The following is an 18,317-nucleotide window of genomic DNA, read 5'->3' as shown; positions in this document are numbered from 1 at the left end:
AGGTTAGATTGTTGATAATATGAATACCTAGGAACTTCAAGCTGTCAGCCAAGTTTCCAACAGCTCAGTTGATGAGGAGAGGATTGTATTCAAACCTTGGGTCAATCCCAATTCTTTTGTCTTGATTACGTTCTGGGCTAGGTTGTTCAGACATTATAACATGGTTCCCAATCACTTTACTGAACTTTGAGTAATTGCTGTCGATGATCGGGCTGACAACAGTAGTAGCATTAGCAAACTTTAAGATCTTTAAGATCAATTGGTGCTGTACTCGATCACAAAGTTACAGGTATATAGGGAGCAGAGGACTGAACACACATCCCTGAGGAGCAACAGTTTAGTTTAGAGATACAGCGCAGCAACCGACGCTTCGGACCACCGAGTCCGCGCCGACCAGCAATCCCCGCACACTAACGCAATCCTACACACACTCAGGACAATTTACAATTTTTACCAAAACCATTTAACCTACAAACCTGCATGTCTTTAGAGTATGGGAGGAAACCGGACCTTGCAAACTACAGGGGTCTAGATAGTCCAGAAGATTGCTGCAGACATGGGCCATTACCAATCTTTCAAAGCACTTCATTATGGTCAATGTTAGAACTACTTGGTCATAGTCATCGAGACATACGTAGATACATACATAGACAATAGGTGCAGGAGTAGGCCATTCGACCCTTTGAGCCAGCACCGCCATTCAATGTGATCATGGCTGATCATCCACAATCAGTACCCCGTTCCTGCCTTCTCCCCATATCCCTTGATTTCGCTAGCCCTAAGAACTCTATCGAACTCCCTTTTGAATGCATCCAGTGAGTTGGCCTCCACTGCCTTTTGTGGCAGTGAATACCACAAATTCACAACTCGGTGTGAAAAAGTTTTTCCTCATCTCAGTTCTAAATGGACTACCGCTTTCCAGAAGTCCGGAAGTGGCGGCGCTGTGATACGGCTGCGGCTCGCCTGCAGTCTGTCTGTTTTTACTTTTTTGTGTTGTTTTTTTAATCTAGTTTAGTAATTTTTTTGGTTATTAGGTGGTGTTATGTGTGTGGGGGGAGGGTGAAACAGGTCTTTCTGTCGGGGGAATGCGACTTTTTTGTCGTATCCCCCTTCTCTTCCCCCGTCTGCGCTGAGGCCTAATGGCGGAGCTGGCGGCCTCCAACCTGTGACCGACCTCGAGGGTCCGGAGGTAGAGCCAGCCAGGACTCACCAACGCGAGGCTGGCCGTCTTCGAGCTGTGGCGACGTCCGGGTTGCGGCACGACTCGGCGCTCCGGTGAGGGCGGACGGCGCGGGGCTGAGGCACTCCCATGCGGGCGGCACGGCTACCGGCTGGAAGGCGCTCCCGTGTGAGCGGCCTGGGTCCCGGCTGGAAGGCGCTCCCGTGGGGGCAGCCCGGTGCGGGACTGAGACGTTGCCGTGTGGGCGGACCGGTGCGGGGCGGAGACGGTGCTCCGGTGGCCGAGGCGGCGTTCTGGCGGCGGCGACCTGGATCCGGGGCTCGGCCGCGGGCCAGTGGATGACAATGTCGGGAGCTCGCAGGTCACAGGCTGGTGCCTGTTTTCCGGAGCTCCCGTTGCAACAGCTGCGTCCGCTGGACTGGAGGGCGGCAGCTTCGACCACCCCTGGGACGCGGAGCTTGAACCGCGGGACTGACTTACCATCGCCCGGTGGGGTATCGCCTCGGCGCAGAGGGAGAAGAGGAGGGAAGAGACAGTAACTCTAAGACTTTTGCCTCCATCACAGTGAGGAGGTGTTCGGTGAACTCACTGTGGTGGATGTTAATTTGTGTTTATTGTGTGTTGTTATTATTACATGTATGGCTGCAGGCAACAGCATTTCGTTCAGACCGAAAGGTCTGAATGACAAATAAAGGATTCAATTCAATTCAATTCAATTATTGTTAAACTGTGGCACCTGGTTCTGGGCTCCCCCAACATCGGGAACATGGGGAACCCAGCTTTGTATCATCTGCAAATTTGCTAATGTTACTTTTAATCCCTTCATCTAAATCATTAATATATTGTAAATAGCTGCGATCCCAGCACTGAGTCTAGCGATACCCCACTAGTCACTGCCTGCCATTCTGAAAGGGACCCGTTAATTCCTACTCTTTGTTTCCTGTCTGCCAACCAATTTTCTATCCATGTCAATACCCTACCCCCAATACCATGTGCTCTAATTTTGCCCACTAATCTCTTGTGTGGGACTTTATCAAAGGCTTTCTGAAAGTCCAAGTACACTACATCCACTGGCTCTCCCTTGTCCATTTTACTTTGTCAATCCATGCTGACTTGCCGTTACTGCTATCTAAATGCACCGCTATTACATCTTTAATAATCAACTCCAGCATCTTTCCCACCGCTGATGTCAGGCTGACTGGTCTATAATTCCCTGCCTGCTCTCTCCCTCCTTTCTTGAAAAGTGGGTCAACATTAGATACCCTCCAATCCACAGGAACTGATCCAGAATCTATAGAACATTGGAAAATTATCACCAATGTGTCCACAATTTCTAGAGCCACTTCCTTGAGTACGCTGGGATGCAGACCATCAGGCCCTGGGGATTTATCAGCCTTCAGTCACATCAGTCTACCCAACACCATTTCCTGACCAATGTGAATTTCCTTCAGTTCATCCATCACTCTAGGTCCTCTGTCCCCTAGTACTTCTGGGTGATTGTTTGTGTCTATCTTTGTGAAGACAGAACCAAAGAGACATATCACTTTACTTTTCTTGGGGACTGAAGTGTTAGAGGCTTTCTTGGAAAAAAGGTGGGTAAGTAGACTGTTGAAGTGAGAAGTTGTAGACGTCAGTGAAGATTCTGATCAGTTGAGTGGAACACAATTTCAGTAATGCCATCTAGGAAGTCTATCTGGACCAATCGCTTTCAAGGATTATAAGACAATGCAGTTTCCAGAATTTGAATAGAGGACGTTAGGGACTGGATTGCACACTGGGAAAATGTAGACCGAGTTTATGAAGTGATTTGAATATAAGATGGAAAAGCTGAAATCAACACAAACAGAGATGGAGGTTGTTTTCTTTGCCATGTTAACACTAAGTCAATACTTCAGCCAGCTCAACACACAAAACAAATATCTTTGGTTATTTTATCTCATCGCATTAGTTCTCCCATCGTAATTTATGTGAAAGTACTGTACTACTCAGGCCCTTGTTCCCACAATGTACCAACATGGCCCAGTTCCATGAATATTACTCCTTCAGGCAAAAGTTAGCAATGGTTTCAGGGTTACGGATCAAAACAAATGATATTTCTTGGCATAGAATGCAGAGTTTTCTTTGGGGTTAAATGTCTAAACACAACCCATTTGTTCTGCTGCAAGAACTTGATTCAATCCATACTCTGACTAATTTTGCAAAGCAAAGTCTTTGAAAACTGCCAAATGTTGAAATACCTTTGTAATGTTGATCAAGCACACGGAGCAGGTGCAAGTTCACCAGCTTCACTTGGGGCAGACTGAAAAGGGAGGTCAGATACAGGAATATCAGGTGTGGGGCTTCAGTCAGAAATAACATGGGGAATTTTTAAATCCCTTAAAAACGGTCTGAAACATGGGAGCAACAGAATTCAATAAATGACCAAAGATGAGTTGCATAGGAAAATATTCCAAGGAGAGGAGCTCATCTAATCGTGTAATCCCGTGGGAAAGTGCACATCAAGAATTAGGTCCAGTGTATAATTACCATATGCACCAGGGCTGGAACAATTAAAGTCTTATACGTATAATATTTGCACACAGAGCAGTGGATAACACTCAGTCATTGTGTAATTGGTGTTTCACTCCATTATGTCTATCTAATGTAACCAATTTAAATTAGCAAATAAATTACATTTATGCAGTGGAATATTTACAAAAAATAAATCAGATAATATATACATAAACATGGAGATATTATAAGATGTTCAAAAGCTTGGCTTCGCTGAGGTTTGCAGTGATCTGGGGAGAGCTGCACAGTGCACAGGGCATTTTGATTTTGGTATAATGGCAGACTGGGAAGTCAGAAAAGTGAGAAGGTCAAAATTCTACCAAAAGTTCAACATTTCTCATCCTGGCTTTATTATTTTTCCAACTTTTATACCATCTGCAACCTTTGAAATTTTGGCCCATGTACCCAATGCCAGATCATTATTATATGAACATAGGCCCTAGTATCAACCCCAGGGAAGCGCTAATGAAAATTCTCCTCTATTCTGACAAAACAATTCACCATCACTTTCTGATTCCATCCATTTTCCTTTGTCTGTTATCTACTATCTACCTCATTGGTGACCCTCGGACTATCTTTGATCCGACTTTACTGGCTTAGCCAATAGAAAATAGGTGCAGGAGTAGGCTATTCGGCCCTTTGAGCCAGCACCAATATTCACTGTGATCATGGGTGACCATCCACATTCAGTACCCCGTTCCTGCCTTCTCACCATATCCCTTGACTCCGCTACCTTTAAAAGCTCTATCTAATGGGCCTGTCCCACTTATAGGACTGCAGGTGACTATGCAGTCGCCACATGGTTGCCACATGTTCGCAGGTGGTTGCCGGGGAGTCGCCTTCATGGTCGTGAGGAGTTCCTGCATTCTGGGAACTAGTCGCGGCCTCATTATGATTGCCATGAATTTTTCAACATGTTGAAAAATTAACGACGACTAGAATGAAGCCGCCATGGAGAGTACCAAGAATTCTCGAGCCGTAGGTGGGTCGCCAGGACGTCCGAGTGGATTGCCAGGAGGTCGAAGGTTCTCGTAGGTTGTAGCCGGTGCTGACCAGTCCATTTCATTGGCTCATTGGGGGAAAAAAAAAACAGGCAGTAGTTTTGAGAACCAAGGACAACCAAAAGGTAATATTAAATGTCCGCCTAGGGGGTGTGTGTGTGTGTGTGTGTCTGTGTCTGTGTCTGTGTCTGTGTGTGTGTGTGCCACTTGTCTAAGTGGGACAGGCCCATAACTCTCAAAAGTATCCAGAGAATTGGCCTCCACTGCCTTCTGAGGCAGAGAATTCCACAGATTCACAACTCGCTGGGTCAAAAGGTTTTTCCTCATCTCCATTCTAAATGGTCTAACACTTATTCTTAAACTGTCGCCCCTGGTTCTGCACTCCACCAACATCAGGAACATGTTTCATGCATCTAGCATGTCCAATCCCTTAATAATCTTATATGTATACAAGCTCAGCCAATCCATTCTATCAACATATGACAGTCCCGCCATCCCGGGAATTAACCTCGTGAAACTGCGCTGCACTCCCTCAATAGCAAGAATGTCCTTCTTCAAATTTGGAGACCAAAACGCCACACAATATTCCAGGTGTGGTCTCACTAGGACACTGTACAACTGCAGAAGGACGTCTTTGCTCCTGTACTCAACTCCTCATGTTATGAAGGCCAACATGCCATCAGCTTTCTTCACTGCCTGCTGTACCTGCATGCTTACTTTCAGTGACTGATGAACAAGGACCCCAGGTCTCGTTGCACTTCCCCTTTTCCCAAATTGATACCATTTAGATAGTAATCTGCCTCCCTGATTTTGCCACCAAAGTGGATGACCTCACATTTATCCACATTAAATTGCATCTGCCATGCATCTGCCCACTAAACCCAACCTGTACAAGTCACCCTGTATCCTAATAGCATCCTCCTCACAGTTCACACTGCCACTCAGCTTTGTGTCATCCGCAAATTTGCTAATGTTACTTTTAATCCCTTCATCTAAATCATTAATGTATCTTGTAAATAGCTACGGTCCCAGCACCGAGCCTTGCGGTACCCCACTAGACACTGCCTGCCATTCTGAAAGGGTTCTGTTAATCCCTACTCTTTGTTTCCTGCCTGCCAAACAATTTTCTATCCATGTCAGTACCCTACCCTCAATACCGTGTGCTCTAATTTTGCCGACTATTCTCCTATGTGGGACCTTATCAAATGCTTTCAGAAAGTCCAGGTACATTCATCTCCTATGTGGGACCTTATCAAATGCTTTCTGAAAGTCTAGGTTCACTACATCCATTGGCTCTCCCTTGCCCATTTTCCTAGTTACATCCTCAAAAAATCCAGAAGATTAGTCAAGCATGAGTTCCCCTTCGTAAATCCACACTCACTCGGACCGATCCTGCTACTGCTATACAAATGTGCCGCTATTTCATATTTTATGATTGACTCCAGCATCTTCCCCACCACTGATGTCAGGCTAACTGGTCTATAATTCCCTGTTTTCTCTCTCCCACCTTTCTTAAAAAGTGGGATAACGTTGTCTACCCTCCAATCTACAGAAACTGATCCTGAATCTATAGAACATTGAAAATGATCACCAATGTGTCCACGATTTCTGTAGCCACTTCCTTAAGTACCCTGAGATGCAAACCATCAGGCCCTGGGGATTTATCAGCCTTTAGTTCCATCAGTCTATCCAACACCAGTTCCTCCGTCACCCTAGATCCTCTGGCCACTAGTATATCAGGAAGATTGTTTGCCAGTTCCTTGTTTCCCATAATAAATTCACCTGTTTCAGTCTTCAAGGGTCCAACATTGGTTTTAACTATTTTTTTCCTCTTCACATACCTAAAGAAGCTTTTACTGTCCTCCTTTATATTCTTGGCTAACGTACCTTCGTAGCTCATCTTTTCTCCCCGTATTGCCTTTTAGTTATCTTCTGTTTTAAAAAGTTTCCCAATCCTCTGGCTTCCCGCTCATCTTTGCTATGTTATACTTTCCTTTTTCCTTGACTTTCTTTGTCAGCCACGGTCGCCACTTACTCCTGGGGTGGAAGATTGCAACCTTCATGTGGTCCACCCTGTTTCAACTAATGCGATCAACTCGACGTGCACAAACGGAAGATCAAATAGTACAAGTTGTCCAACAACTTTAGGCTGTGCACGCCACACGAAAGAAGAAGAAGAAGCCTCTTACTCCCCTTAGAATCTTTTTCCTCTTTGGAATGAACTAATCCTGCACCTTCTGTATTATTCTGAGAAATACCTGCTATTGTTGTTCCACTGTCACCCCTGCAAGGGTATCTTTCCAGTCAACTCTGGCCAGCTCCTCCCTCATGCCTCCATAGTCCCCTTTATTCAACTGTAACACTGACACTTTCGATTTTCCTTTCTCCCTCTCAAATTGTAGCTTAAAACATATCATATTACCTTGCACTAAACATTATTCCGTTATACACTGTAAATGGCTCAATTGTAATCAATGTATTGTCTTATCCACTGTAGACAAAAATGCTGGAGAAACTCAGTGGGTGAGGCAGCATCTATGGAGCGAGGGCAATAGGCAACATTTCGGGCCGAAACCCTTCTTCAGTCTTTCCACTGACTGGATAGCATGCAATAAAAAGCTTTTCACTGTACCTTGGTACATGTGACAATAAACTAAACTGAATTAAATTTCGAGGGGTTTATGTAATGCTACTTCTATGCACACATCACAATTTGCTTTCCAGATTAATCAAGTAGAAATATTTACAGACAAACACAGATAAATATGAGGTGTTGGCTCAAACACATTGCTAAAGTAAGTGAGAGTGACAGTGAAAACACCAAACAAGAGTAAAGTTTCATTTTTTAAATTTCAATCACCAGAAGATGTTTTAACATAAGAGGATGCTCCATTGAGAGCATCCTAACATACTGTGTATGCGTGTGGTACACCAGCTGCACAGCGGCTCAGAGGAAAGCGCTCCAGAGGGCCATTGACAACGCCCAGAGGATTGTCGGCTGCCCTCTCCTTACCTTGGAGGACTTACAGTCTTACACAGTTCCCGCTGCATCAAAAAATCCCAGAGTATTATAAAGGACATTTCCCACCCCGGACACTCCCTGTTTGAACTGTTGCCGTCAGGCAGACGGTACAGATCTACAAAGACAAGGACAAACAGACTTAAAAACAGTTTTTACCCCACTGCTCTAAAGGCACTAAATGTAGCCGCCAAGGAACGCAGGGGCGATACATACTAAGGGACTGTGGTACACTGTGAAATCCACAGAAGGATGTAGGGTTGGGTGTTTATGCGTGCTATTTACATGATATTTATGTTAGTTGTTTATCTTTTTTTAATATTTTACCTTGTATGTATCGTTAGCTTTTAGAAATGTTTGAATGGTGCACTGACTGGCTGACATTTTTAAATTTTGTTGTACATGGTTCATGTTACAATGACAATAAAGAAACTATTCTATTCTATGTTCAGAACTCTCCTTGTTCTTTCACTTATCTCAGAACTTAACAAGGAAATGCTAAAAAAATAATTAAATTGAACTAGAAGCTGACTTTACAACCATTTCAACATCCTTTAAAAAATTAAAACAATTCACAAGATGCTGATTCTTTGAAAAAAAATATTTTAATCTGGATGTTGTCAAAGCAAAATGTGATTAAAATTCCAATTCGTTCTCACATAATTAACTTACATTTTGAATTTAATTGGATAACAATTTTGATTAATGACTACTTTTTTTTAAATTTAATTTCTCCCTCTCAGAACATGTTGTTCCTGTCTGCAGTAAAAGCCTCGCTCAAAAACACCCTGTTCTTTCCCTAAGGCTTCGTGTTTTAAAGAATGCAGAAGAAGGATTGGGAATAAAAAGCAGCAAATGCCTGCATGAGCCGTTGTCAAGAATCATCCATGAAGTGCAAGCTTTACTCCCTTAACCTTGGGTACACTCCACAGACTCGCACGTTAATGTTCTCATTAATAATCATTTGTGCGAGTTGGATTTATGACTCCAAGGGGCATGTTAAAGTGAAGTACCATACGAGTTAATGATTTTTTGGTTTTGCTTTGTGAAATTTCAAACCATTATAAAACTTAAATTATCTTTTATTGCATTGCATATCTCACGAGAAAAGGAAAAACAGAAAAAAAAAAACAATATGTCACTTTAACTTGGAAATATATAGATCAAAAAATCTATAACAACATTGCAATGATGAGATGCTCTGAAGACTTGACATTTATACTTGTGGAGCTGTTGAATTCTACATATAAATGAACAATCATTTTGTAGAACTATTACAGTACAGTTGGAAATTATTTGGCTCAGAGTCAGTAAGTCATTTTCACTCTAGTGCCTATCCAATTCTATTTTGAAAGCCTGTTACCCTTTTTTACTAAATCGACAGTTGAATACTAAGAAAGCACTTGCGTTAACAGTGCCTTTCATGTCCTGAGGATTTGCAACGATCAATTTATGTAGAGAAAGGTCCCATGAACAGCAGCATAATCAATAACAACCACACTGGTGGTGTTGGATGGGGTAGAAAAGCAGTAGCAAAAGAGAGTCTTGTCTTTTAAAAGTAAGATAACAAAAGGGTGTTTCTATCTGAGTATTAAAACAGGGGCTCGCTCCCATGTAACTTCTCTTTTTTTTCAGGGCAGTACTGAATCTCAACAGTGCAGCTGATATCCACAACATTCAGACTCTGAGTGTTCCTACTTACGTTATCTGAATAAATTGAACCAACTGGTACTGGTATTTACCTTTGGCACATGTGGGTTAAACTCCACTGCTCTGTGTATAGCTTCCACAGCATTCATTTCTGCCGTGCTGAGTCCTCGCCGAGAGGCTGCCTCTGGTGAAAACCTATGGTCAGGCAAGCAAAATGCACGTCAGTGTAAAGTTAACACATTTATAAATCAAAACCTGAAAATGCTTCAATCATATACATCTTATTCTTATGTAATAATAATAATAATAATGGATGGGATTTATATAGCGCCTTTCTAATACTCAAGGCGCTTTACATCGCATTATTCATTCACTCCTCAGTCACACTCGGTGGTGGTAAGCTACTTCTGTAGCCACAGCTGCCCTGGGGCAGACTGACGGAAGCGTGGCTGCCAATCTGCACCTACGGCCCCTCCGACCACCACCAATCACTCACACACATTCACACACATTCACACACAGGCAAAGGTGGGTGAAGTGTCTTGCCCAAGGACACAACGACAGTATGCACTCCAAGCGGGATTCGAACCGGCTACCTTCCGGTTGCCAGCCGAACTTAGCCCATTGTGCCATCTGTCGTCCCAATGTACACTCTTCACATGTGAAAATCCATGGTTCCTTCAAAATGAAAGCACAGAAGGGTGACCTGATTAAATCCCATTCCTTCTTTCCAGAGATGCTGCCTGTCCCGCTGAGTTACTCCAGCATTTTGTGTCTATCTTCTAAATTATGATGGAGTCTACTATGGTAGTCATAGTGAATACATTTATACCGTGGATCTCTGAATACCAATAAACATAAAAAACATATCTCTTTAAAAGTACTGTAGGCACACATAAATCTAACAATATGCAAGGAACTTTTTTACCCAGTGGGTGGTTATACATCCAAAGTAGAATTTTAGATAACTGCTAATGTGTAAGAAGGAATTGGGAACTTCTTCAAAAGAAGGGTCTCTTCTTATGAAGAAGGGTCGGGACCCAAAACATCACCCATTCCTTCTCTCCAGAGATGCTGCCTGTCCCACTGAATTATTCCAGCATTTTGTGTCTATTTTATTTCACTGCTAAATGTATTTAACTGGAATGCTAGATAAAAACAAAGAGCAAGCATTTAAAGATTATATTAATAATTAATAACATTATTAATGTGAAGTGGGCTTGTATGAGGCATGAATATAACATGTATGAGACATGAACGTAACATAGACTATTGGGCCAAATTTCCTTTTATTTTTAATTTTATGCAACTCCATGCAACACTGACTATGTCGGCCAAGGACTAAGACTAAGAATCCAATGCACAATGTTGGATGAAAAGCTCGCTCAGAATTTTATCGTAACAGCAAGTGATAATCTTAAAAAATGTAAAAAACAGCACATAATGAAGGAACAAGATAGTTACCATCGAATAGATGCCTTTGCTAACATGAAATTAAGTAATACAAGCCATTGCATCAGCGTTATAAAACGCAACCCTCTGTGCATATCATTTTAACTGTTACACATCCTATTTTATTGACATTCTTTGCAAATGCGAAACGTTCTTGCAACTAATATTTTCAAGTCCAGATTGATGTAATATATATTTTGGATGCCATTAAATATAAATATTTGTTCCTGGGATGTGCACCCCATGGGCAGAGTCAGATGTACGGATCCTGAAGTGCTGAAAACTCAGAGGGTCAGGCAGCATCTTTGGAGAAAAAGGATAGGTGTCGTTTCGGTCGAGACCTTTCCTACAGTCTGAGGAGCAATAAATAACTATGAACTGCAAACTTTATTCTCTATTGAACAATAATGAGCCTTATGCCAATCTCAGCAACTTCAACGATTAAATTGACAAAAGTCAAAAAAATGATGGGACTAATTATATTCAATTTAACTGTCCAAAGTGTGAGGATTAGAACTCGCTCGTTTTGAGCTGACACTGGGCTGTGTGCTCTACTCAATTCTACCTGAGCAGATTTAATTTTGGAACTGAGACTCATGCAGACGTTCTTCTCTACAAAAACATAATGTGGATTTCCAGATGAAAACAGGGTGGCACAGTAGTGCAGCGGGTTGAGCCACTGCCTCACAGCTCCCGTTACCGGGTTCGATCCTGTCCGTGGGTGCAGTCTGTACGGAGTTTGCACATTCTCCCTGGGTTTCCCCGAGGATGCTCCGGTTTTCTCCCACATCCCAAATTAATCAGCAACTGTGCGGCAGAATCTGGGGAGAGTTGATGGGGATGTATGCAGAATAAAATGGGGTTATGGTGATGCTGGCTGGCACGCTAAGATAAAGAAAATTAAGACCTCAGTATATAAAATGAAGAATATGTCAAATTAGGAGAGGCATAAATAGGGTAGTCAGAATTGTTTTCTGAGGGTGGCAATGTCAAAGACTAGAGGACTTTAAGGTGACAGGCCAAAATTTAAAGGAGATGTGCAGGGCAAGTTCACACATTGGGGGCAGTTGGTGCCAAGGGGGATTGTCAGAGGCAGATATGATATTAGCACTGAAGAGCCTTTTTAAAGATAGCCAAAGGGGCCTATTTCCATGCTGAATATAGACACAAAAAGATGGTAACTCAGCGGGACAGGCAGCATCTCTGGAGAGAAGGAATGGGAGACGTGCAGCCCAGTGTTAATAATATTGATTTCTCTCACTTCAGCCCGGCATTTCTCTCACCTCTCTCTATCCCTCCCCCACCCAAGTCGCACTAGCTTCGCATTTTCACCCTACAACCTGGCCTGTTTCCGATATCATCGTTACTTTTTTGCATATTTTTCATTCATTGTTCTTTATCTCTCCACATCACCGTCAATATCTCTCGTTTCCCTTATCCCTAACCAGTCTGAAGAAGGGTCTTGACCCAAAATGTCACCTATTACTCCAGTTTTTTATATCCATCTTTGGTTTAAACCAGCATCTGCAGTTCCTTCTTACACTATTTCCATGCTGTATGACTCTTTGACTCCATATTCTGTCAGGTTTATGCCCTCTGCTGGTGAATGGAAAATCCCTATCAGTTCACTTGTGGTATAAGTTAAGGGGAAAAAAAACTTAAATAGAAGAGGCATGTTCAGAGAGAAAAGCAACATGTCTTTTAGGTAAAGGTTGCATCTTGACAAGTCTTGAGTCTTGTCTGACAAGTTTGTAAATGAGTTGTGACTGGATTGTTTGGATTCAGAACTGGCTTTTTCCATAGACGACAGGATTATGGTGGAAGGGTGTAATTCTGGCTGGAGGTCTGTGTCCAGTGGAGTACCACAGGTATCTGTGCTGGGACCTCTGTTGTTTATTATATATATATATACACACACAACTTGGACATAAATGTATAAGAAGCACCTACAGATGCTGGTTTACACCGAAGTTAGACACAAAATGCTGAGTAATTGAGCAGGTCAGGCAGCATCTCAGGAGAAAAGGAATAGGTTATGTATCGGGTCGAGACCCTTCATCAGACTGAGAGTCAGGGAGGGGGACAATGTTCCTGTGCAATACTGTTCTATGTTCTCTGTACATGTCCAAGTGAATTTTATATGTTGTAGTTGCACACATTTCTACCACTTCATCCAGCAGCTCTTTCTCCACGTATACGCCATGCTCTGTTTGTAAAAGGTGCTCCCCCCCCCACCCACCCAATGTCCATTTTAAATCTTTCTCCTCTAACCTTAAACCAATGCTCTCTAGTTTTTGACTCTCGAACTATGGGTAGAAGACTGGCTGTTCACCTTATCTCTAGTTCTCAAGATGTTTTATATAAATATATCCATAAAGTCTCCCCTCGGCCTGCTTTGCTCAGGAGGAAAAAAATGACATGGCTTATCCAGACTCTCCCTGAAACTGAAACCCTCCAGATCAAGTAACATCCTCATAAATCTTTTCTGCACTCTTTCCAGTTTAATAACATCCTTCCTACAGCAGGGTGACATGAACGATACACAATACTCCAGGTGTGGTCTTATCATCATCTTGTGCAGCTGTGACATGAGGTGCCAACTCGTGTATTGAATACCCTTACCAATGAAGGTAAGCAAACAAACTATACGTTTTATGTTTTGTGGGATAATCATAATTTCCAGGAACTCAACAAAAACACCACGTTTGGGTAGATATATTAAACATCTATTTCTGAATTCTTCTGAGCGAGCAATTATTAAACCAATAGAAGATGTCACTGAGAAAGGGAATGTTAGGTACTCACTTATCTGATACAGCTCGTGCTTTTAGCAGTGCGGCAGTATAGCATATGGTCGCAGATTTTGGCAAGCTGATATCTGTAGATGGCAAAATAGATTAGGATATATATTCCAATATAGGGAATAATATAATAATATAGAAAAAATAATATATAGGAATGCATGCAAAGAAATCAGCCACAATCGGAATCAAATACCGTACTAACAATGTCAGCATCTAAAAACATATCAATACGAGTTGACACGGTTTGAAGTAATATATATTCAGTAAGGGAGGCTTTGAACTAAATAATTTTGGTAAAAAATTAAGCGGATTAAACCAATTGGTGAAGTATTGCGTGACACAAATCTGTGAGTTCTCTGCAGTTACAAGTAAAAATTAAGCATTTTTTAGAATTTAGAAAAAGATGTCATTGATGAACTGAGTCATCATCATTTTTGAGGTTAGTAGCAAACAGATTAGAGTAGTGATGCAAGTTCTGGGCTCACAGAGACTGGAACCCTTGTCTCCGCATTTAACAATGTGTATTTATGATTGCATAAAGAAACACAAAAGTTGTACGCTTGAGTTTACATACGACATTGTTCAAAACTATGCAAGTTGTACAGATAGGAAGTTACATAAACAAGGACTTGTCAAATAGGCACAATTATGGCAGAGTGGAGAAATAGAAGTATAAGCAAAGGACACTTTCTAGAAAGTTAAATCTCCATTACAGACTCCAATAAACAGTAAGAAAGAAAATATTGCGTTAAAAAAGAAATCACAGCAGAGAAGATGAACAACAAGTTATGTGACTGAAGAATGCAGCATTAATACAATTCAGCACATGGCACTGAACGGACTGCAGTTGTGTGATTATTATTTTGTTTCCATTTGGGATACTTACCATCGTATTTGGCCAAGACCACCTGTACATCAGCGTATGCTTGAAGCTCCAAAAGAGCTTCTAATAAATTTTCATGGATGTTCAGCATACTAAGAAGTGGAAATTCTTTCATTAACTGCAAAAGAAAATTGCCAAATGCAACTGATCTTCAAATGCAATGTACAGATATTAACAAACACAGTCATTTAGATCTGCATCTGCAACCACTTTGCTAAAGACTTTGTGCACATATATTTTATATCAACGGGTCGATGGTGGAAAGGGTCAAGAACTTCAAATTCATGGGCGTGCATATTTCCGAAGATCTCTCCTGGTCCCAGAACACTGATGCAATCATAAAGAAAGCACATCAGCGCCTCTACTTCCTGAGAAGATTACGGGGAGTCGGTATGTCAAGGAGGACTCTCTCGAACTTCTACAGGTGCGCAGTAGAGAACATGCTGACGGGTTGCATCGTGGCTTGGTACGGCAACTTGAGCATCCAGGAGCGGAAAAGGCTGCAAAAAGTTGTAAACACTGTCCAGTCCATCATCCGCTCTGACCTCCCTATCATCGAGGGGATCTATCGCAGTCGCTGCCTCAAAAAAGCTGCCAGCATCATCAAGGACCCACACCATCCTGGCCACACACTCATCTCTCCTCTGCCATCAGGTAGAAGGTACAGGAGCCTGAAATCTACAACATCCAGGTTCAGGAACAGCTTCTTCCCCACAGCCATCAGACTATTAAACACAACTTTAAACAAACTCTGAACTATAACAGCCTATTGCACTTGTTTATTTATGTGTGTGTATATATATATTCTATGGTATATGGACACACTGATCTGATCTGTATTTATGCCTACAATATTCTGTTGTGCTGCAGCAAGCAAGAATTTCATTGTCCTACCTGGGACACATGACAATAAACTCTCTTGATTTAACGCTACCACTGACCAATATCGTATTGTGTCAAAGATAAATTCCAATAGGTGTCACTGATTTCACCGTATCTTCAGAAAGGTGTAATAAGAAGCTTCACAAATAGAATTTACAGGTGGGAGACACGTTTACAGGTGGAAGACACTGAGAAGTGAATGATGTCCCATTACTTACATCTCTCATTAGTTTCACAGCTTCTCGTATTCTTCCCAGTTTTCTCGCACACATTGCAAGCCTTCGTTTGATATAAACCAAAACATTTGTGTCTCGCCCTGGCAAAATAAGAAGAATTAAGCTAAATTTCAAACCATTTAAAAATGAAAGTTATTAGATTTGTGTCATGTGGTTATGTGAAAATCAGCTTCAAGCTTCAGAAAATGAGAATTTAATAGTTGATATAATTCAGTCCAGGATTAAGGTTATTTACAATTCAAATAGAGGTTTTGAAATACATTCTTAGCCTTGATTTACGAGAATGTTGCCAGGACTTAAGAGACTGAGCTCTAGAGAGAGGTTGAGCAGGCTGGGACTCCATTCCTGTACTTAAGGATGAGGGGTGATCTTATAGAAGTGTACTAAATCGCGAGAACAGGTCAACGCACAGAATCTCTTTCCAGAGTAGAGGAATTGAGAACCAAAGGACATAGGTTTAAGGTGAGGTGGGGAGAGGGGAATATTTAATAGGAACTTGAAGGGTAACTTTATTTTACACAAAGTGTGGTGAGTATATGGAACAAGCCGCCGGAGGAGGTAGTTGAGGCAGGTATTATTGCAATGTTTAAGAAACATTTAGACAGATACATGGATAGGATAGGTTTAGAAGGATTTGGGCCAAACGCAGGCAGGTGGGACTAGTGTAGATGGGACATGTTGGTTAGTGTGGACAAGTTGGGCCTGCTTCCATGCTGCGTGACTATGAGTTCAGACCTTGATCATGGCGGTGAACATTTTTTTCAGATGATTTTATGGATGGCATAGAAATGGCAGGTTGACAGGTCACTTCCTCCCGAGTTTGTAAAAAAAATGCAGCTAAGCCAATGTAAAGATAGGCAGTCTGGTCTGGATGATTGATCTCTAACATGTCTGCAAAGACTTCAGTATTATGTGCCTGCTATCTTGTTCTCTAATGTTTAAGAAGGAACTGCAGATGCAGAATCGAAGGTAGATAAAAATGCTGGAGAAACTCAGCGGGTGAGGCAGCTTCTATGGAGCGAAGGAATAGGTGACAATAGGTTGAGACCCTTCTTCAGAATAAGGTCTCTGACCGACCCGAAACGTCACCTATTCCTTCGCTCCATAGATGCTGCTTCACCCGCTGAGTTTCTTCAACATTTTTATCTCCCTTTAGTTTAGAGATACAGTGCGGAAATAGGCCCTTCGGCCCACAGAGTCCGCGCCGACCAACGATCCCCGCACATTAACACTATCCTACAAGCTCTAGGGATAATTTACAATTTTACTGAAGCCAATTAAACCTACAAATCTGTACATCTTTGGAATGTGGGAGAAAACCGGAGCACCCGGAGAAAACCCACGCAGGTCACGGGGAGAACGTACAATCTCCGTACAAACAGCACCCGTGGTCAGGATCAAACCCGGGACTCTGGCGCTGTAAGGCAGCAACTCTACCGCTGCGCCTCCATGGTAGTAAGAGTATGGCACATGTTTTAATGTTTTACAGCAATGTGACTCCAAAGAACACCAGCTGAGATTTCCTGTAATGAGAAGCCACGACATTTGTGCAGGTGCTAAGAAACACAAGTTGAAAATAAATTAGTGTTGATTTATTTATTGCCACTCCCCCCCCAACCCCCCCCGAAGCATACACACACAAATTCAGTGTTGAGAGGGGCAAACATTTAAAAGGGACCAGAGAGACAGTTTTTTTGCACACAGAAGGTGCAATGTACATGAAACGAGCTGCCAGAAGGAGAGGTAGAGGTAGGCACAATGACATTTGAAAAATACTGAGACAAGAACAGGCATAGGAATTATTTTAGGGATACTGTGTTCGATTAGGCGACTTCGTCAGCATGGGCCGGATGGGGGGGGGGGGCTGTTTCCATGTTGTATGCTCGATGACTCTATTCCGTATCTCAAGCGTTTCAATAGTTTGTGAATTGTATAAAGGCGAACTTGCGTTACCCAAACGACTGTTGTTTATATTCAATTTTTTTTGTGCCCTTCATCATCACTCCAGCTTTGCCAGTTAAGCTTTCGATGATCCAGGTCCAATATATAAACATTTCTGCCCAAGATATTCATTTAATTTGTTCATTAAAACCTCCCTTTGATCAAATGTTGGGTCACCCATCCTATTTTTTCATGTTGCCTTTGTGTCAAGTTGTTTGATATTGGTTCTGTCCTTGGGTATTTCACTAAGCTAAAGCTGTGCTAGTTAATATTGCAGCAGTGTGAACTTATCACACTTCAGAGTTCAGGGGGAATTGTTCGCAACAAAAATAAGTTGAACATTTTTCACACTCAATTTCAACTCTCAGATGATTCAAACATACATAGAACGTAACACACAGAGTATAAAACAGTGCAGCACGGGAATAGGTTTTTTGGCTCACAATATCTGTGCCAGACATGATGCCAAGGCAAACGCTTATCTGCCTGCACATAATCCATATTTCTCAATTTCTTGTATATCCACATGCCTATCCAAAAGTTTATTAAACACCATTATCTTATCTGCCTCTACCACCACCACGCAGCACATTCCAGGCACCAACCACCCTCTGTGTAAGAAAACTTGGCTCAAACATCTCTTTTAACCTTTGCCATTTTCCTCTTGCATTTGCTTTATCTCAGGAAAAAGGTTCTGAAAGGTTCTATGTCTCTCATAA

At 42.1% G+C, this 18,317-nt stretch overlaps 1 protein-coding gene across 4 annotated transcripts in view; it reads right to left on the bottom strand.

Annotated features, from left to right (window-relative positions):
* LOC116986719 (suppressor of tumorigenicity 7 protein homolog) overlaps positions 1–18,317 on the bottom strand; it is a 139,998-nt gene that overhangs the window by 51,504 nt on the left and 70,177 nt on the right. For all 4 annotated transcript variants that reach the window (XM_033042316.1, XM_033042318.1, XM_033042319.1 and 1 more), the window contains 4 exons: positions 15,640–15,737; positions 14,543–14,657; positions 13,658–13,730; positions 9,493–9,595 (listed from right to left, as the gene is read on the bottom strand). In XM_033042316.1, the coding sequence (XP_032898207.1) occupies positions 9,493–9,595; positions 13,658–13,730; positions 14,543–14,657; positions 15,640–15,737 (389 nt within the window). The remainder of the gene's footprint in view (positions 1–9,492; positions 9,596–13,657; positions 13,731–14,542; positions 14,658–15,639; positions 15,738–18,317) is intronic.

This window comes from Amblyraja radiata, chromosome 24, assembly GCF_010909765.2.
Source record: "Amblyraja radiata isolate CabotCenter1 chromosome 24, sAmbRad1.1.pri, whole genome shotgun sequence".
In the NCBI taxonomy this organism is placed as follows: domain Eukaryota; kingdom Metazoa; phylum Chordata; class Chondrichthyes; order Rajiformes; family Rajidae; genus Amblyraja; species Amblyraja radiata.
The sequence above is the reverse complement of the archived record's forward strand: the minus strand, read 5'-3'. Positions and strand labels throughout refer to the sequence as shown.